Below are 20,327 nucleotides of genomic sequence, written 5' to 3'. Positions count from 1 at the left end.
TCATTGTTATCGTCCTAGACTGGGGATTTTTGCGGGGAAGCGCTGTGCTCACTCTGCCAGCAGAGGGCGTGCTTTGGTTTCAGAGTCATCGCTATAAACAGGAAATACATCTTTCTCTTCCTCCTGAACTCCGGCGCCTCGTAACACGAGTGAACACCCTTTCTCGTTTTGGGAGAAAAATATTAAAAGGCATACACTGGCAGTGCTGTAGTTTCGACAATGGTAAGTCTGTTAGTTGGGATGTATCAGCAATATCCATTCCTCTGCCAAAACAACAAATAAATTAACTGCTAAGTAACTGAACCAACTATCCGGCTCCAGCTGGCTAACGTTAGCTGGCTAGCTAAGCTTGGCTAATGTAGCTTACCTTTAGCCTAGCGTGAAGGGAGTGATGCAAATATAGGTTTGTTCAGTAGGTCCACTATAGTACCCTATCATTTTTTATAAGTTGACTATGAACATATGAATTAATCCTGTCGGATGTATGCTGGTTACAAGCGTACACATTGGGCCTTTCAGATAACGACGATTGTGCTTTTCAGAAACCCATCTTACTGCAGGGCCACGAGAGATCCATCACTCAGATCAAATATAACCGCGAAGGAGACCTGCTCTTCTCCGTCGCCAAAGACACAGTGAGTGACGTGATAATATGACTATCGCATGTACATGAAGAGGATCTTTGTCATGCTGGTTACATATAAAGCACCATTCACGTAAAGTGCTAATTAATCTTACATTGGCTTATAGGGAAACGGATATAGGTGACGTGATATAGGTGGCGTGGAAGAGAGTTATGTCTTCTAAAAGACTCACGTTAATATTAATCTTTGTTTATGTGCTTGTTCTCGTTAATTTGCGTTCAGGTTGCTAATGTGTGGTACTCGGTGAACGGGGAAAGACTTGGTACTTACAATGGCCACACGGGGGCTGTGTGGTGCGTCGACTGTGACTGTATCCTTCCCATAGCAAACCACATCAATGATGTGTTCTGTCTCTTGAACACAGAGTGTATGTTGTCTCTTGAACACGGAACGGAGTGTGTGTGGGTTTTTCTTTCCTTAACGCTGCTCTCAGGGGACACAAAGAACGTGTTGACTGGATCTGCAGACAACAGCTGTCGACTGTGGGACTGTGAGACTGGTGAGGGCACAGAAGATTCTAGAGACCCACTGGGTGTCTGGTCATACCTGCAGTGCTGCCCGTCACCCCATGTTACCTCTCTCTCCCCCCTCTCTTTCTCTGCCCCTGGAAAGCCCAGGCACTAGCATACTTTACATCTCAATCTCACTGGCAGGATATCTTCTATTTGAGAGCCCCTCCTGGTTGAACAGAGGTTCATAATCTCCCTTCCTGTCCCAGGTAAACAGCTGGCTCTGCTGCAGACCAGTTCTGCTGTCAGGACATGTGGCTTCGACTTCAGCGGCAACATCATCATGTTCTCCACAGACAAGCAGATGGGCTACCAGTGCTTTCTCAACTACTTTGACCTGAGAGACCCCCAGCAGATAGGTAGGCAGTCCTGTGGACCAGGGCTCTAGAGTGGGCCTTAGAAGCTTCTTGTTGCCTGGCTGACGTGTGTTTTGTCCTCCTGTGCTGTAGAGGACAACCAGCCTTACCTGACAGTGCCCTGCAGCGAGTCCAAGATCACCAGCGCCGTGTGGGGACCTCTGGGGGAGTACGTCATCGCAGGACATGAGAGCGGAGAGATCAACCAGTTCAGCGCCAAGGTATGCCAGCCAGCCACCTCTCAGAGCACAGGGAACTAACAAGGCTGACAGGACAGGTTAGCTTGTTCAGGGTGTGGTGTAGATGGTTAGCTTGTTCAGGGTGTGGTGTAGATGGTTAGCTTGTTCAGGGTGTGGTCAGGTTGGGGTGTAAAGTATTGCGATGTGCCTGCAGTCGGGGGAGGTCCTGAAGAAGGTGAAGGAGCACACCAAGCAGATTAACGACATTCAGACATCTGTGGATCTCACCATGGTCATCACCGCCTCCAAGGACAACCATGCCAAGGTAACCATGCCCCCAGCAGGGGCCCCACAGCCCTCACTTACCTACTGACCACTTATATGTCAACCAACCACCAGCTGCTGGGTCTTAATGTACGTATGTGTGTGTGTCCTGACAGCTGTTTGACTCCACATCTCTGGATCACATAAAGACCTTCAAGACTGAGAGACCTGTGAACTCTGCTGCCATCTCGCCCATCATGGACCACGTAAGAGCCCCTGTGCATGCTCCTCTCTCTCTCTCTGTGCATGCTCCTCTCTCTCTCTCTGTGCATGCTCCTCTCTCTCTGTGTGCATGCTCCTCTCTCTCTCTGTGTGCATGCTCCTCTCTCTCTCTGTGTGCATGCTCCTCTCTCTCTGTGTGCATGCTCCTCTCTCTCTCTGTGCATGCTCCTCTCTCTCTCTGTGTGCATGCTCCTCTCTCTCTCTGTGTGCATGCTCCTCTCTCTCTGTGTGCATGCTCCTCTCTCTCTCTGTGCATGCTCCTCTCTCTCTCTGTGCATGCTCCTCTCTCTCTCTGTGTGCATGCTCCTCTCTCCCTCTGTGTGCATGCTCCTCTCTCTCTCTGTGTGCATGCTCCTCTCTCTCTCTGTGTGCATGCTCCTCTCTCTCTGTGTGCATGCTTCTCTCTCTCTCTGTGCATGCTCCTCTCTCTCTCTGTGTGCATGCTCCTCTCTCTCTCTGTGTGCATGCTCCTCTCTCTCTGTGTGCATGCTCCTCTCTCTCTCTGTGCATGCTCCTCTCTCTCTGTGCATGCTCCTCTCTCTCTCTGTGTGCATGCTCCTCTCTCTCTCTGTGTGCATGCTCCTCCCTCTGTGTGCATGCTCCTCTCTCTCTCTCTGTGCATGCTCCTCTCTCTGTGTGCATGCTCCTCTCTCTCTGTGTGCATGCTCCTCTCTCTCTCTGTGTGCATGCTCCTCTCTCTCTGTGTGCATGCTCCTCTCTCTCTGTGTGCATGCTCCTCTCTCTCTCTGTGTGCATGCTCCTCTCTCTCTCTGTGTGCATGCTCCTCTCTCTCTCTGTGTACTCGTCACTGGCTAACGTTTCTCCCCCGCGTGTCTCCAGGTGGTGATGGGAGGAGGACAGGAGGCTATGGAGGTCACCACCACCTCCACCAGGATTGGCAAGTTTGAAGCAAGGTACGTGTTCCCTTCGTTCAGCCATTGTCTGAGGGGAGATGTTAGAACATGTTGGTACATGGTCTGAGGGGAGATGTTGGTACATGGTCTGAGGGGAGATGTTAGAACATGTTGGTACATTGTCTGAGGGGAGATGTTAGAACATGTTGGTACATGGTCTGAGGGGAGATGTTAGAACATGTTGGTACATGTTGGTACATGGTCTGAGGGGAGATGTTAGAACATGTTGGTACATGGTCTGAGGGGAGATGTTAGAACATGTTGGTACATGGTCTGAGGGGAGATGTTAGAACATGTTCTGAGATGTTAGTTTCTGACCCAACGCCCCCGACTCTTCCTCTAGGTTCTTCCACGCGGCCTATGAGGAGGAGTTTGGCAGGGTCAAAGGTCACTTCGGCCCAATCAACTGTGTAGCCTTCCACCCTGATGGCAAAAGGTAAGAGATGACAGATACAAAGACACACTTCAAACAAACTAGAAAACACATCTTTTATATGAAACCAAGTCTTCACATGATTCTTTCTCTGCCTTCCCTCCCTGGTTCATGTCTCCAGTTACAGCAGTGGGGGAGAGGATGGATACACAAGGATTCACTACTTCGACCCACATTACTTTGACTTTGAGCTGGAGGCTTGAGGAAAAACGTCCCATTCCAACATCAACTTACCACCAGACCCAGTAACCCTGACAACCCACCAGACCCAGTAACCCTGACAACCCAGGAGCCTCCCTGCTCTCGTCCTCCTCTGATCTAAACACACAGCTGAACAGAACATGTCGTCACCTGCCAGGTGTTCCAGAGCCTGGTTAGGGTTAGCCAGAGGAGCTGCACGTGGACTGGCCCCTGCACCAAGGTTCTTCTCTACAGTGGCACTTTCCCTTGACGGCATGAAATAAATATTTTGTACTCAATTTACATGACTCACATAACTCAACACCCAAGGATTAGTGTATTTAATCTGAATAAAATGGAATTTGAATTCAGATTGAGTTTTAGGTTTGTGTTCATGAGGTAAACATTTTCAATCCCTGACACACTTGCACGTCAGTGAGGATGGTATCTGCTGCCCTGACGCTACACTGCAGAAACCATGTGCACCTGATGTCCTTCATTCTGTACAGAGACAGGTTAGAAGGAACATATTGAATAACTTTCAGTTACCCAGTAAAACAGCAAGTGCAGACAGTAAACATCTTTATTTTTGTAACCAAAGTTAGACACACATTTACAACCACCTGACACTCCCATACAGCTGGAGGTGGTCTCCTGTCAGCGGAGAACAGTACAAAAGATCAGGTCTAAAACAAGGTCTCTCTGACCCAGCGACACCCTCTGACCTAGCGCACACACGTCAGAAAAACATCTCCATTTACACAAGAACATTTAAACATTGCGCAATTCCTCAGTGTGCCGAAATACTGGGAACATCTGAGCATACATCTTAAAAAATGAAAAAGTACCAAACAGAAGAAGGAGCTGGTGTCTGTGGTCTGGCTGACCTCTGACCCTGGCTATCTGAGGCGCTACAGGAACATGAACTCTAACTTCACAGCTTTATCCAGGAATCTAGACATGAACATCAGTAGAAAATAAGTTAGTCCTCAAGCATCGCACATCTGTCTGAACCGACCAGCCCTCCTTTCAGACGTCTGGCTCGTATCTCAGGTGGTTTTAACCTCTTCTTTTGGCCTGACAGAAAGAACTGTCAGTTAGAACACGACCACAGACACCGTAGTGAGAAGAGTCAAAGGTTAAGTTGCTTTTTCTAGTCAGCAGCTTCTCTTACCCTGAAGTATCCATCTTCTCCTCTTCCTGATCCTCCTCCTCCTCTTTCACATCTGGCAAAGGCAAGTGATCATACAGTGAACCATTACCTTGAATGTGTGTGTGTGTGTGGAGACCTCACCTTGTTTCTCCCCTTCCTCCTCCTTCTTCACTCGTTTGGTCTTCTTGTGATTGGCTGCGTTCCTGCGCCCGCCCCCCTGCCCCTCGTCCTCGGAGTCTGAGAATTCCTCGTCACACGCGATCCTCTTGTCGTGGGCGCGGACTGAAAACACAAACGGCCTGGTGATGTCACACTAGGCCTGGTGACGACACACTAGGCTAGGCCTGGTGATGTCACACTAGGCTAGGCCTGGTGACGACACACTAGGCTAGGCCTGGTGACGTCACACTAGGCTAGGCCTGGTGACGACACACTAGGCCTGGTGATGTCACACTAAGCCTGGTGATGTCACACTAGGCTAGGCCTGGTGACGTCACACTAGACTAGGCCTGGTGACGTCACACTAGACTAGGCCTGGTGACGACACACTAGGCTAGGCCTGGTGACGACACACTAGGCTAGGCCTGGTGACGACACACTAGCATGTGTGTGTGCGTACTGGAGATGCGTGTGTCGGGGTCGTCCTCCTCATCTCCACTGTCTGGGTGTGGGGCGTCTTCAGGGACGGGTTGCATCTGGACTCCCGGGGCGTGGGGCAGCATGCGCAGGTTCTCAAACAGACGCTGCTTGATCTTGTCTAGGTACTCGCTGCTGTTCTGGTTGGTCATGTTGGACGGGCTGATGTGCAGCTTGAAGTCCGGCCCAAAGTACTCAAAGTAGTCGTTGTAGGGCAGCTCGTTAGGGATGCTGCTGTCCAGAGCCACAGCCGTCTCAAAGGTCCAGCAGCGGGCCACGTTCCTGATGGTGTAGCCCCCTCCACCCAGCATCAGCAGGGGCAGGTTGAAGCTCTTCATGTACTCCACACACTTGGCATGGCCTGGACACACCACCAGACACACACACGTTAACACTGTTCTGAAAGGAGCAAGATAGGTGTGTGAATGCATGTGTGTGTGTGTGTGTGTGTGTGTGAGTACCTTTGATGGTGAGGTTGAAACAGCCCAGTCTGTCCCCAGAGAGAGAGTCTGCTCCACACTGCAGCACTACGGCACTGGGCTGGTACATCTCCATCACTTTAGCCATAATCTGACACACACACAGGTTCCATCACTTTAGCCATAATCTGACACACACACAGGTTCCATCACTTTAGCCATAATCTGACACACACACAGGTTCCATCACTTTAGCCATAATCTGACACACACACAGGTTCCATCACCTTAGCCATGATCTGACACACACACACAGGTTCCATCACTTTAGCCATAATCTGACACACACACAGGTTCCATCACTTTAGCCATGATCTGACACACACACACACAGGTTCCATCACTTTAGCCATAATCTGACACACACACAGGTTCCATCACTTTAACCATGATCTGACACACACAGGTTCCATCACTTTAGCCATAATCTGACACACACACAGGTTCCATCACTTTAGCCATAATCTGACACACACACAGGTTCCATCACTTAAACCATGATCTGACACACACACAGGTTCCATCACTTTAGCCATAATCTGACACACACACAGGTTCCATCACTTAAACCATGATCTGACACACACACAGGTTCCATCACTTTAGCCATAATCTGACACACACACACAGGTTCCATCACTTTAGCCATAATCTGACACACACACAGGTTCCATCACCTTAGCCATGATCTGACACACACACACACACAGGTTTGTGTCTCTATAATAAAGATCCTTACAATTCACTACCATTAAAAATGATGTTATATTTAACCACTAAACCCTAACACTAACCTTTTCACTAATTCTAACCCCTTTGCTGGGGGCCTGACGAGGTCATGTTGTTCATGTTTCACTAAACTTGTTAGGACACATGGTCCCTCCCCTCCCCCCAGCGTCAAAAGGGCGGGGGAACTCAGTGCTGGTCCAGGGAGACTCACCGGTCTGAAGATGGCTTCGTATGACTCATCTTCGATTCCGTCCCTCAGGGGGTAGTTTACAGCATAGTACTTCCCCTTCCCTGCTCCGATATCCTGAAACACACACACCTTCAGATATCCTGAAACACACACACCTTCAGATATCCTGAAACACACACACACCTTCAGATATCCTGAAACACACACACCTTCACATATCCTGAAACACACACACACACCTTCAGATATCCTGAAACTTTCTCTCTCTCTCTGTCTCTCTCTCACCCGCAGGTCTCCTGTCCCAGGGAAATACTCTCCGTACTTGTGGAAGGACACCGTCATGACTCTGTCTGTGGTGTAGAAGGCCTCCTCTACCCCGTCGCCATGGTGAATGTCGATGTCTATGTACAGCACCCTCTGGTGGTACCTGCAGGGAACAGCAGGACAGCCTCTACTGAGCATGCTCAACCAGACTGATACACTGTAGGACCTACTGACAGGTAGTCAGGAAGACAGGCTAGCAGACAGCCTGAAACACTGACTGACAGGCTGAATCACAAACAGACAGACAGTATGAAACACAGACAGACAGACAGGTTGAAACACAGACAGACAGACAGACAGGCTGAAACACATATAGACAGACAGACAGGCTGATACACATATAGACAGGCAGACAGGCTGAAACACAGACAGGCAGACAGGCTGAAACACAGACAGGCAAAAACACAGACAGTCAGACAGACAGGCTAAAACACAGACAGACAGGTAGAAACACAGACAGACAGGGTGATACACAGACAGTGTTGTTACTTGAGAAGCTCCAGGATAGCTAGGACGATGTCGTTGACGTAGCAGAAGCCGGATGCCTCCGACTTCTTGGCATGGTGGAGTCCTCCGGCCCAGTTGATGGCAATGTCAGTCTGCTGCTTGTTCAGCTTCACTGCCCCCGCTGCAGGACAGAGACCAGGAGACAGGGCGGTTACTGAGGCTAACAGCTCAGGAGAGGTGAGGAGGAGAGAGTGAAAAGGGGGAGTGAGAGAAACAGAGAGAGGGAGAAAGAGGGTGGGGGAGAAAGAAGCGGGAGTGGAGAGAGAGGGAAAGAGAGAGACACTCACCGACAGAGCCCCCAGTTGAGAGCTGACAGAACTCAAACAGGCCGTCAAACACAGGGCAGTCTTCTCCTACGTTGACTGAGGGAGGAAAGCATGAGGAGGTCACAACCCAGAAGTCATGTTACTGTAGCTGTCACACACACACACATCCAATAACACCCTCCCAGTATGAAAGACCTGTGATCTGTTGAGGTCCCTGTGATTCCTACAATCAAATGAGTCCCATGACAGGAGTCCAGTGATGAGAGTCCAGAAGGGCTCATCTAACTCACATCTCTGCATCTGTTTGCTGTACTCGGACATGTTGTCTGGCCGGATGGACCTGAGGAACTTGATGTAGTCATCACTGTGGTACTTGGTCATCTCCTCTCCACTGGCCTTGTGAGGTCTCTGCAGTCCCCGGTAACACACGCAACAGCCAATGGGAGGAGAGGAAAGATTAAACCTGGGTTTACAAATCTACCTAACAACATGATGACATCTTGGTTTTGACAAATACGGGTTGAAGACGAGTTAGCAGCATTTATGCAGAATAAAGAGTCCAGTATCCCGCCAATTCCCTCAGTGATATAACCACACATTATTTAATCCCATCCCATTCCTGTTGTCTACTCACGTAGATCTCCATCTTTCTATACAGTCCATAGTTTAGCAGCAAGTTGTGTGTCATGCGAATCCTATGCGGCTTCATAGGGTGTCCCTGGCCGTAGTAGTAGTTCCCCACATCTCCTGGATGAGGAGGACAGAGGTGATGACACACACCATCACAGCAGCTGCAGGATTCACACGAGTCGAACTTGTGTCCATCGTTACCCAGGCAGTGCTAGTGAAACTAGATCACCAAGATAGTGGAACTAACCTAGCAAATTAGCTAACGACGTTAATGCCATCCTGCTATTAGTCTTGTGAAGTAATCGTAAAAAAAAAATGTACTTAGACCGCGTTATATAGAAGCAAAAACTAGTCTATTATTTATATCGAAACATCTTGATCATATGCATGTTGACTGTAGCAATAATCACAACTGCTAGCCTAGCTAACTTACTACTCGGGACAACCATTTCTTGATTGCACCCTAGCTTGCTAGCTTGTTAGTTGAATTGCTAGACTAGCTAGCTTGCTAGTAGTATTTAACCGCTGTCTGGCAAACGTTAGTGCTAGCCAAACTTCCATGTTCAACACCTCTTTTAAAACTAGAATACATACAATTGTTGTGAGCCCACGACGTGCACTAATACACCATACATCTGATACCAAAATGCAAGTCTACCGAGTCTATCACTTACCATCATAATAATAGCAAACTTTCTTCTTTGTTCCTTGAGCAGAAGACAGCGCCATTTTAAACCAGTCCTCGTCTGCTGCGGACGTGCATGATGGGGAACACACACTCACCCCCCCCGTCTACAGCGAGGGATCTGCTCCGGGCTGGCGATGCACACCTCGGTCTGAACACACACACACACACACACACACACACACACACACACACACACACAGACAGATTCACAATACTTAATCTTTAAGTAAGAAACATCAGTCTGCATTTTATACATAAGCACAGTCCTGTTTGTCTCAACTCAACCTCACACAGACCGCGATCCATTCCTCCCGTCCGAGTCCGAGGGAAGCTCATTGTATCAGCGGAGATTCATCACTGTGGGTGATGTTTATTAAGAAAATCAATGAACTAGTTAGACATTCTAAAACATAATAGACCTTTTAAGCTGTAATAATTATTGACTAAAGCAGTAATCATATTTGATAGTTCGTATTATCAACCCTGGGTGCCGATCAAAGCATTATTTTGGTGAACCCATCGCTCTCTCGCTTCATATATCAACCCAGGGAACATATTTATTTGTGATTTACTAAATCATTCCGTGTATGTCATCTCACCTATTCATCGAAGGTTACTTAACCTTTGAACAATAAATAATTAGACCATACGCATTTCCCATCCCATAATTGTGTCTGATTCATTTGGACCCACCACACCTCTGAACAATATTGGGATGTTTAGAAATGTTTTTATCATAATAAATATACACTCATAGAGACTCATCCGTCTGTTTGGAGATGAACAGATAAAAACTTCGTCTACATGATAGTACTTGTTTTTAGTATTTCATTAAAATTGTTCAGCATTTTATATGAAAGAGCATTTTTATTACATTTCCTCTCTTTCTCTCTCTCTCTCTCTCTCTCTCTCTCTCTCTCTCTCTCTCTCTCTCTCTCTCTCTCTCTCTCTCTCTCTCTCTCTCACACACACATACACACACACACAAAAGAAACACACACTGTAAATTGGACAAATGTCTCTGTAATCTGCAGCAAATGGAAATACAGAAACCCCAACCGAGAGCTTCAGGCCTCATTTAAATAATGTATCTTGTTTGAAGGCTGAATCTAAAAACAGCTCTGATCTTAACTGATCGTATCTTGGCTGGACTTGTTAGTTAGTTTCCTCCAGGATCACAATGACTCTTATTGAGTGACTTGTTGCTCTTTTAGGTTAGATATAACAAATTTAAGTCTTGTACTCGCTGTGAAATATTTTACTGTTGATTGTTCTTCTACAGGTACAGTCCTGCACTTTTGTGGTTCATGTTGTTTAATTTGTAACTTGCATAACTGCATGCTCTTATGGGTCTTCCCTTTGGCACTTGTTTAGCTTTTCACAATGTATGCTTCATGTTTTGGCTACTTGCAATGTTTGGGACTATCTCGTTGTTATGATCAGTGACCTATGCTCTTTTGTAAGCTCTCTCTTGGAAGTCGCTTTGGATAAAAGCGTCTGCTAAATGAATAAATGTAGTGTAATGTATCACCATGGGAACCAGGTCAAGCATCTTCTCAATTTCATCCAGATCAGCCTGTTCTTGATCTGGATTACACAGTACCAGGAGAACTTTATAAACATAACATTACCCCATGTCCAGAACAGGAGAACTGGGATGTATAAACACACAGATGTTCTCATCTGAGGGGGTACTGATCAGATATTCCTGATCTGAGGGGGTACTGATCAGATATTCCTGATCTGAGGGGGTACTGATCAGATATTCCTGATCTGAGGGGGTACTGATCAGATATTCCTGATCTGAGGGGTACTGATCAGATATTCCTGATCTGAGGGGTACTGGTCAGATATTCCTGATCTGAGGGGGTACAGATCAGATATTCCTGATCTGAGGGGTACTGATCAGATATTCCTGATCTGAGGGGGTACTGATCAGATATCCCTGATCTGAGGGGGTACTGATCAGATATTCCTGATCTGAGGGGGTACTGATCAGATATTCCTGATCTGAGGGGTACTCATGCAAAGCCAGAGGCCACATGGCCAGGTTTCATCATAATATAAAGAGGGGTGCTCCATGTTCTTCTCTTTCATAGTTTGTCCTCCCTAAGAGTGTTGTAATGTAATCATCCTAAAGAGTTGAGGTCAAGTTGTTTCTAACCACCAGTCGTTGTCATATGGTCCAGAGTTGTGGAAGGAAAGCCTCTATGTTGCTGTGACTGACACTGCAGACTGAGCTCATTAGAATCTTACACAGAACATTCGCCAGATTTACTTTTTTAGTATCAACGGTTTGCATTTTGATGTTACAACTCATGATCACACAATTTCAATGTGTATCTATAATTCCTATCATACCTTTGATTTTTTAAGTAAATTACTCTAGGTTGCAGTACTTGTGTTACCGTGGCGGTGTATTAGTTTTATTAAACACCATAAAGTGATGGTGATATGAATGTGTATTATAGTGTTACACGTGCATCATTGAGTGGTGTTCTGTAAATAACTATATTTACGCATCAACAGGCAGGTAACCAACATTTATTTGTCATTATCAACTTTACAATAAAACCAGTAACATCTGTCAACATTAGCAAAATAATGAACATAAAATCAGTCCAATGTATTTACAGAGCCAGAAGCAGATCGAGGCTGACAGGACACAAACAACTTCATTTAAAACCTCAACAGTGAACGTAGCAAGCTCATGACTTCTCTTTTTTAATAGCCAAGATAAAAACCAAACATTGCCTTTTTTTTTTTTTTTTTACAAACAAAACATAGCTTCTCTGAATCTTTAAGATGGGTCTCTATTATACACCACAAAATACTTCAAATTTGGTTTAGAATATAGGAGTGTAAAAAGTTGGCAAGTCTCTTTTTTAAATTTCAGATAGATTTTTAAATAATCTAACAGTCAGTTCAGGTGGTGGTGATCTATCTATCTCTGTTCAGACGCGTGGATGTGATGTTTAGGGTCTAAATTCATCATTCAGTCCAAAGCTGTTGTTATTTCCTCCGTCTCCGTTCACTGAACTCAAGCTCCACAGTGGCCAGCCCATAATACTCGAAAGGTCCAGATGTCGAGGTGTAACCAGGGAAGTGAACTAGTGAATCTAGTCTGTCGTCTTGTCACCATGACGAAAGTGGCACGTTGAGGAGTCTCACATGACGTGTATATATGTACATATACATATATCCATACATATGTATACATATACACATATATATAAATATATATATATACTCTATCACTCTCTCATGAAAAACAGTTCAGGCAGTTTGTTGTGAGCTGAAGGGAGCATCACTCCTTCTGTTCAGAGGGAGCCGGGGTCGAGCTGCTCTCCTCTTTAGGGTTTGAGGCCTCTGGGGCGGCCTCCTTCACCTCCTCCTTCACCTCCTCTTTCACCTCCTCCTTCACCTCCTCCTTCACCTCCTCCTTTACCTCCTCCTTCACCTCCTCCTTCACCTCCTCCTTCACCTCCTCCTTCACCTCCTCCTTCACAGCAGCCGGTGCCTCCCCCTTGGCAGGCTCCTCCTCCGTCTTGGGAGCTTCAGCAGCAGGAGCCGCCTCCTTCACCTCCTCCGCCCCTTCCTTCTCCTCCTTCACCTCCCCACCAGACTTCTTGCTCTTCTTCAGGCCTTTGAAGTTGAAAGTCTTCTTCAGGGAGAACTTCTTCTTCTTCTTCTTTGGGGTTTCCTTGGCGACCTCCTCGGGCTTGGCCTCTCCGTCCGCCGCAGGCGCTGGCTCGATGGCGTCCCCGCCTGCTCCTGCCTCCGGCTCCTTGGCCACCTCGGCAGAGCCGTTGGTGGCTGCGGTGTCGCCGTCTGGCTTGGCAGAAACGTCTCCATTGGTCTTAACATGGCCGTTCTCCTGGGAAAACGTTGGAGAGAAAATGGCACCAAATTACAAACTGTCGACATGTTATAATAATAAGAATGGTGAAAAATATTCCTCACATTCAAAGTGTAGGCTACACTGATTTTATACAGTTGGGCCTTTAGTCGAATCTCTAGATCAATCTAAATCCGTCAGAGCATCGTCGTGCTCATCAATTAACCACAGTCTCCTTCGACGGTGACGCCTTGCAGCACCACGGTCAACCGACAGGCGGCGATCACGCCACATGAGCACGTGTGAAGCGGCTTCCAGACAGACGGAGCATCATGATCTCTCAACAAAGACGACGACGCAAAGCTGTGCTTTACTTCACTATTCTTAATGAAAACGACGGTACTTTCAAATGGGAACTTTCAACCGCTGTACGGGCTAAATAAAAAATCAGTTTATACAAAGCATGTCTTGGTTGTGATGAGAAAAGCGCGTTACCAATACTAGACATCTGTCTAGACTCGATGGATAAAAAGGGGTGTGGCTGCAATCTACACTTGCTTGAATTCGAAGTCTAATACGTTTTAATTACTAACTATGATAAACTAATTTCATAATAGGACACTTCTAATGCATAATGATTGTGTGTGCATCAGTCCGGGGTCTTAAGCGGGGACACCTGTCTCCTCACGGCGTGTTGGCCAGCGTGTCTGGGGCTTCTGCACCCGGGGAGACTTCAACCGTGGTCACCTCAGCGGCTAGCCCGTCATCCTGTTTAGCTTCGACATGACTAAATATCTACTACTTACAACATTTATAATCAACACATTTGATTCGCAATACTACGCTTGAGGTGATTTAATCCTCTCGCGGATAGCGTGGCTATCACTCACCCCAACCAACCCCACACCTCTACGTCTAGGCTACTTCAGCGTTTACCGACAAAAGTAAACAATGTCCTCAATAATAACAAATTAGCAGACACACAATTAAAACCAAACTACTTATTATTTTCTGTTTGAGTGAGAAAATATTGAATTGAGCGTAAACATACCTGTCCATTAGTTTTGACAGCGGCAGCATCCGCGGCAGCCGCGCTTGCCTCCACGGCTACTCCTCCCTTGGACGTCTGGGATCCCATCGTCTTTTATTGAGGGTTTTAACAATTTAAAAGGAAAACTGCAAAGGTAGTTTGAAGTTAATCCAGCTCCACGGGTGTAGTGTGTATCCAACGGTGTAAGAGGCTGAATTGAGGCTTCTGACCCCTCAGAGAATGAGTGGCTAGCTAACTGTTAGTTCGGCTGGTCCGGTAGTTGAGCGTGTCGCCCCAGCAGGATGATCCGTCGTTGTGGACCACGTAGCGGCCGCGACGCTTCTAGACAGCCGGGAGACCACCCACGGGCGTGGTATGGGAACCACGTCCAATCACACAAACCTTCCTGACGTTTCTCCGCCCTCTGGAAGACTCCCAACCTCCCCTCATCCCGTCAGTCACAGCAGCGGTAGCGACTGGACGGGGAAGAGAGCAGTTTACCACTTGTAACCGATAACGCTTAATAACGAATTTCAAACAGTTGTGATAGCTTACGTTTTGATGCAGAAGGTATAGTAGTGGTTGTAAATTAGCATACAATGCTGAAACTCAGGACGAGTGAATCATTCTGTGACGGTTACAACGTGCATGGCTGTTAGCTCTCTGTAATTTCGTAAAGCTTAGTCGTTCTGTTCAGCTTGTCCAGATTGTACCACAATTTGACAATCAGCTCAATTGAGCTAATTCTTCTCATGTACCTCAGTAGATGTTGAAGTTCTATCATGTATTATCTCAAACCGTTGAGATCAGTAACCACACAATGCTGAGTGTAAACTGCTTCCAAATAGTATAAATCTTTACATGTTTTTTTTCTTCATGTGACTAAGTAAGACACGTCTTTAAGCATGGCCTAGTGGCCATGGCCTAGGACATGTCTTCAGCATTACCCAAGAGATGATCCGATTGTTGCTATAAATGTGTTCCAAAATAATAACCTACAGATACAAGCCCTCCCGAAAATATGATCCTAGGTACCACCCCTTCTTCTTAACCAAGATGTCAAGCTAGGAGAAATGCTGTGCTCATGACTGCCCCTCCCTCAACACACACACACACTGATCAGCTAACCTTTGTCACACACACACACACACACACCCTGATCAGCTAACCTTTGTCACACACACACCACTCTCTGTCCCCCCCACCCCAGGCTTGGGAGATGTCATAAAGTATCCTCTGTCTGCGCTGGAATGCCTGGCATGCTAGGCCCTCGACACATCGCCTCCTGGGCCCCCAGAGAAGCTACCGGAGCACAGAGGAGGGAGGGAAGATAGAGGGATGGAGGATAGAGGGATGGAGGATAAAGGAAGGGAGGATGGAGGGATGGAGGATAGAGGGAGGATGAAGGATTGAGGAGTACCCTCAGGCTCCATTAGAAACGACAAATGAATTCCTCCTTCCTTCTCTGATCATCTGTTGAGAGGATGATCATAACGATGACTGCGCCTGGGCTCATATTGTCTCCACTGGGCTCCACTGGGCTCCACCGTGCTCCACTGGGCTCCACCGGGCTCCACTGTGCTCCACTAGGCTCCACTGTGCTCTACTGTGCTCCACTGGGCTCTGTCTTTAACGTGTGTGTGTGTGTGTGTGTGTGTGTGTGTGTGTGTGTGTGTGTGTGTGTGTGTGTGTGTGTGTGTGTGTGTGTGTGTGTGTGTGTGTGTGTGTGAAAGAGCAGCTTTGTCATGGGATCAGTACACGTCAGGGGGCAAAGGGCACATGTTCCACACAGTCTATGCTGTTCTATACACGGGGGGAGGGGGGGGTGGTGGGGAGGGGGTGAGGGTGGAGAAGGGGTGACTGGGGTCTAACCAGCACAGGGACTTTGAGTTGGAGGTCAGAGTGAGACAGACCTCTGTGTCAGTCCTGAGACTGTAGCATCAGAGTGAGACTGACACTGTCAGTCCTGTAGACCCCTGTGTCCTGTAGACCCTGTGTCCTGTAGACCCCTGTAGACCCTGTGTCCTGTAGACCCTCTGTCCCGTAGACCCCTGTAGACCCTGTGTCCTGTAGACCCCTGTAGACCTTGCGTCCTGTAGACCCCTGTAGACCCCTGTGTCCTGTAGACCCCTGTAGACCCTGTGTCCTGTAGACACTGTGTCCTGTAGACACTGTGTCCTGTAGACCCTGTGTCCTGTAGACACTGTGTCCTGTAGACCCCTGTAGACCCTGTGTCCTGTAGACCCCTGTGTCCTGTAGACACTGTGTCCTGTAGACCCCTGTAGACCCTGTGTCCTGTAGACACTGTGTCCTGTAGACCCCTGTAGACCCTGTGTCCTGTAGACACTGTGTCCTGTAGACCCTGTGTCCTGTAGACACTGTGTCCTGTAGACCCCTGTAGACCCCTGTGTCCTGTAGACCCCTGTAGACCCTGTGTCCTGTAGACCCTGTGTCCTGTAGACCCCTGTAGACCCTGTGTCCTGTAGACCCCTGTAGACCCTGTGTCCTGTAGACACTGTGTCCTGTAGACCCCTGTAGACACTGTGTCCTGTAGACCCTGTGTCCTGTAGACACTGTGTCCTGTAGACCCTGTGTCCTGTAGACACTGTGTCCTGTAGACACTGTGTCCTGTAGACCCCTGTAGACCCTGTGTCCTGTAGACCCCTGTGTCCTGTAGACACTGTGTCCTGTAGACCCTGTGTCCTGTAGACACTGTGTCCTGTAGACACTGTGTCCTGTAGACCCCTGTAGACCCTGTGTCCTGTAGACCCCTGTGTCCTGTAGACCCCTGTAGACCCTGTGTCCTGTAGACCCTGTGTCCTGTAGACCCCTGTAGACCCTGTGTCCTGTAGACCCTGTGTCCTGTAGACCCCTGTAGACCCTGTGTCCTGTAGACCCCTGTGTCCTGTAGACCCTGTGTCCTGTAGACCCTGTGTCCTGTAGACCCCTGTAGACCCTGTGTCCTGTAGACCCTGTGTCCTGTAGACCCCTGTAGACCCTGTGTCCTGTAGCATCAGTTGTGAGTTCTCTGTATCTGACAGAGTTCAGATTCATGGTGGTGCTCTATGTTAGAGTTGTTAATGTCAGTATCATCAAACGTTGTTTTCATTCTTTGATAAGTAAAGCGGGGGAGGTTGGAGAGAGAGAGAGACTGATGCCTCAGCCCACACACCAACCCTCCACACTGTGTGACTGGAATTCACCTGGGTTTCCAGAGAACAGCCCTGCCCATGACTTGGGATACAGGCTGATGACACATCAACGGTACTTTCCACAGACAGGACTAACTCACCTGATGTCAAACCTGGGAAAAACATCACAAAATCATGTTGAACTGTGAGTTCCTGTGTGGACCCAAACAGCTGGGAACACCACCCAGACAGCATGGAGGACACCTCCACCCTGACCCTAACCTCCACCCTGACCTAACCTCCACCCTGACCAAACCTCCACCCTGACCTAACCTCCACCCTGATCCTAACCTCCACCCTGACCTAACCTCCACCCTGACCTAACCTCCACCCTGACCCTAACCTCCACCCTGACCAAACCTCCACCCTGACCCTAACCTCCAGGATGGCTCCCATCTTTCTGTCACACCTCCTCTCTGAACAGGCCGTTTGTGTGAGAGCTCACCAGGTTGCTCTGCCCTGACCCTGTCCATTCAACCTTGATCACATGGCTAAGCAGAGGACTAATCAACTGTGGGTCAAGTTACTCATCTAGACCGACAATAACGAGTTTGGGAACCTGTTTAACTCAGAGCATGTGTGTGTGTCCAGGGCAAAACTATTAAATACAGATTCAGCCTGTTAGGACTGTGTTTCCTTGGAACTGCAAAAGAGTTCCAAGGAAAACCGGGTTTATTTTCTCTTTTCCAGTAAATGTTGTCTGATGTAATTTGTCAGTTGAGAGAGAAGGAAAGTGAAAACAGAAGGTGTACATCAGAGATTCAGGGGCAGTCCACATGTAAACACCTTTAATCCTTCAACCCGGAACAGAAGTGCAGATGGCCTGGTGTTTAGTAGTTGTAGTAGGTTTTTATTTGTCGTTCAACCATATAAAGTTGGTACAGTACACAGCAACGAGACCACGCTCCTCCAGGACCATGGGGCTAGATAAAAGCAACGTAGGACATCATAGACAAACGTTGTTTTATTTTATGTATTTTTTACTTTCACTTTCTCCATATCTGGTTCGCTGTTTTCACAGAGGGCGGGGTTACACGTGAGAGGGGATTCCTTCAAGGGGAATTCCTGGGAAGTTGTGGAGTAGCACAGGAAGATTTAGGAAGTTATTAAGTATTGACATCTAGAAACTCCAAAACCACACAAAGTCTCCTATATACTATTTTATGAGCAACACACACACTGTCATACAGCAAGCCTTTTCCACACATACACAAGTACTCACACACAAACTTTCCTTATTTGCCCATACCCTTCTCATGGCCCATGTGTGTCTAATAGACAAAGATGGCAAAAGTACACACATCCTTCACTCAAGTAGAGGTACAGATACTCAGGTTTAAAAAGATTCACTAAAAGGTGAAGTACTGACTGCACTTTTTCACTAAGTTACAGTAAAGTAAAGAAGAATGACATACAGAATATGTAAGTAAAGAGTAGACATTACTACTACCTATTTTACTGACCATTCTGACAATTTCCAACATCTCCCTCATATATGGCCATGGGTGATCAGGAATGTGTCTAATTTCAGTCATGTCGACATCGCTAACTCCCTCGGTCTTATCTATAATGTAACTTTTTTCCAAAATATGTTTTCAACCTTTCAAAACTTTTTTTCCACACACAGTGAAAGGAGAGAGGAGAACAGAGAAGCCAAAAACATAGTAAAGTACAGTAGAGTACAGTAGAGTACAGTACAGTACAGTACAGTAGAGTACAGTAGAGTACAGTACAGTAGAAAACGTATTTAGTTTTTACTTTTGAGATGTTCTTTTAGATGTTCTTTTTCTGTTAGATGTTTTTTTCAACCATTCAAAACTTTTTTTTCTCAATCATTTTTCACACAGTGAAAGGAGAGAATATGATTTTTTCGAAATCTTTTTTGAATTTTCTTTTTGCCTTTCTCCATGGTAGCTTCATATACTTCATAGGGTTTTGAATGTTCCTGGATGTCTACCTCCATTAGACCAAAAACCATACACCACATCTCCCTGTGTGGACATGAGAGGGAAGAAGATAAGATGAAGGATACCAGAGAGATGGGGGCAAACAAACAGCAGCGACAAAACAACGTCAGAATCCCACCTAGGCATGACTAGACTGAGCACTGCTGTTCTGATCAGCCAGTCCTGTTGTTCTGTTAGTCTGGCATGACTAGACTGAGCACTGCTGTTCTGATCAGCCAGTCCTGTTGTTCTGTTAGTCTGGCATGAATAGACTGAGCACTGCTGTTCTGATCAGCCAGTCCTGTTGTTCTGTTAGTCTGGCATGACTAGACTGAGCACTGCTGTTCTGATCAGCCAGTCCTGTTGTTCTGTTAGTCTGGCATGACTAGACTGAGCACTGCTGTTCTGATCAGCTAGTCCTGTTGTTCTGTTAGTCTGGCATGACTAGACTGAGCACTGCTGTTCTGATCAGCCAGTCCTGTTGTTCTGTTAGTCTGGCATGACTAGACTGAGCACTGCTGTTCTGATCAGCTAGTCCTGTTGTTCTGTTAGTCTGGCATGACTAGACTGAGCACTGCTGTTCTGATCAGCCAGTCCTGTTGTTCTGTTAGTCTGGCATGACTAGACTGAGCACTGCTGTTCTGATCAGCCAGTCCTATTGTTCTGTTAGTCTGGCATGAATAGACTGAGCACTGCTGTTCTGATCAGCCAGTCCTGTTGTTCTGTTAGTCTGGCATGACTAGACTGAGCACTGCTGTTCTGATCAGCCAGTCCTGTTGTTCTGTTAGTCTGGCATGACTAGACTGAGCACTGCTGTTCTGATCAGCTAGTCCTGTTGTTCTGTTAGTCTGGCATGACTAGACTGAGCACTGCTGTTCTGATCAGCTAGTCCTGTTGTTCTGTTAGTCTGGCATGACTAGACTGAGCACTGCTGTTCTGATCAGCCAGTCCTGTTGTTC

The 20,327-nt window shown here is 47.2% G+C and overlaps 3 protein-coding genes across 4 annotated transcripts; 1 reads left to right on the top strand and 2 right to left on the bottom strand.

Annotated features, from left to right (window-relative positions):
* Positions 1-104: 104 nt before the first annotated feature.
* Positions 105-4,132, top strand: eif3i (eukaryotic translation initiation factor 3, subunit I). Its single transcript, XM_047018972.1, has 11 exons — positions 105-222; positions 543-635; positions 867-954; positions 1,078-1,143; positions 1,363-1,512; positions 1,603-1,730; positions 1,903-2,013; positions 2,129-2,218; positions 3,075-3,148; positions 3,492-3,584; positions 3,703-4,132. Exons 1-11 carry the CDS (start codon positions 220-222, stop codon positions 3,782-3,784), a joined length of 978 nt encoding a protein of 325 aa, XP_046874928.1. The 5' UTR covers positions 105-219; the 3' UTR covers positions 3,785-4,132.
* A 198-nt stretch (positions 4,133-4,330) lies between these two features.
* Positions 4,331-9,475, bottom strand: hdac1 (histone deacetylase 1). Of its 2 annotated transcripts, none has more exons than XM_047018970.1 (12): positions 9,350-9,475; positions 8,680-8,792; positions 8,336-8,453; positions 8,067-8,141; positions 7,762-7,900; positions 7,234-7,375; positions 6,970-7,062; positions 6,012-6,120; positions 5,534-5,911; positions 5,056-5,196; positions 4,936-4,987; positions 4,331-4,838 (listed from the first exon to the last, which is right to left on the bottom strand). In XM_047018970.1, exons 1-12 carry the CDS (start codon positions 9,402-9,404, stop codon positions 4,811-4,813), a joined length of 1,443 nt encoding a protein of 480 aa, XP_046874926.1. In that variant the 5' UTR covers positions 9,405-9,475; the 3' UTR covers positions 4,331-4,810. The 2 variants fall into 2 exon arrangements, with proteins under 2 accessions (XP_046874926.1, XP_046874927.1); XM_047018971.1 differs by having other exon boundaries at positions 8,680-8,836; positions 9,350-9,444.
* A 2,412-nt stretch (positions 9,476-11,887) lies between these two features.
* Positions 11,888-14,663, bottom strand: marcksl1b (MARCKS-like 1b). Its single transcript, XM_047018774.1, has 2 exons — positions 14,253-14,663; positions 11,888-13,240 (listed from the first exon to the last, which is right to left on the bottom strand). The coding sequence occupies exons 1-2, from the start codon at positions 14,337-14,339 to the stop codon at positions 12,671-12,673; spliced, it is 657 nt and encodes a 218-aa protein (XP_046874730.1). The 5' UTR covers positions 14,340-14,663; the 3' UTR covers positions 11,888-12,670.
* Between the last annotated feature and the right edge of the window lie 5,664 nt (positions 14,664-20,327).

The sequence above is a fragment of the Hypomesus transpacificus genome, chromosome 4, assembly GCF_021917145.1.
Source record: "Hypomesus transpacificus isolate Combined female chromosome 4, fHypTra1, whole genome shotgun sequence".
Classification (NCBI taxonomy): Eukaryota; Metazoa; Chordata; class Actinopteri; order Osmeriformes; family Osmeridae; genus Hypomesus; species Hypomesus transpacificus.
This window is presented reverse-complemented; position numbering and strand designations above follow the sequence as displayed.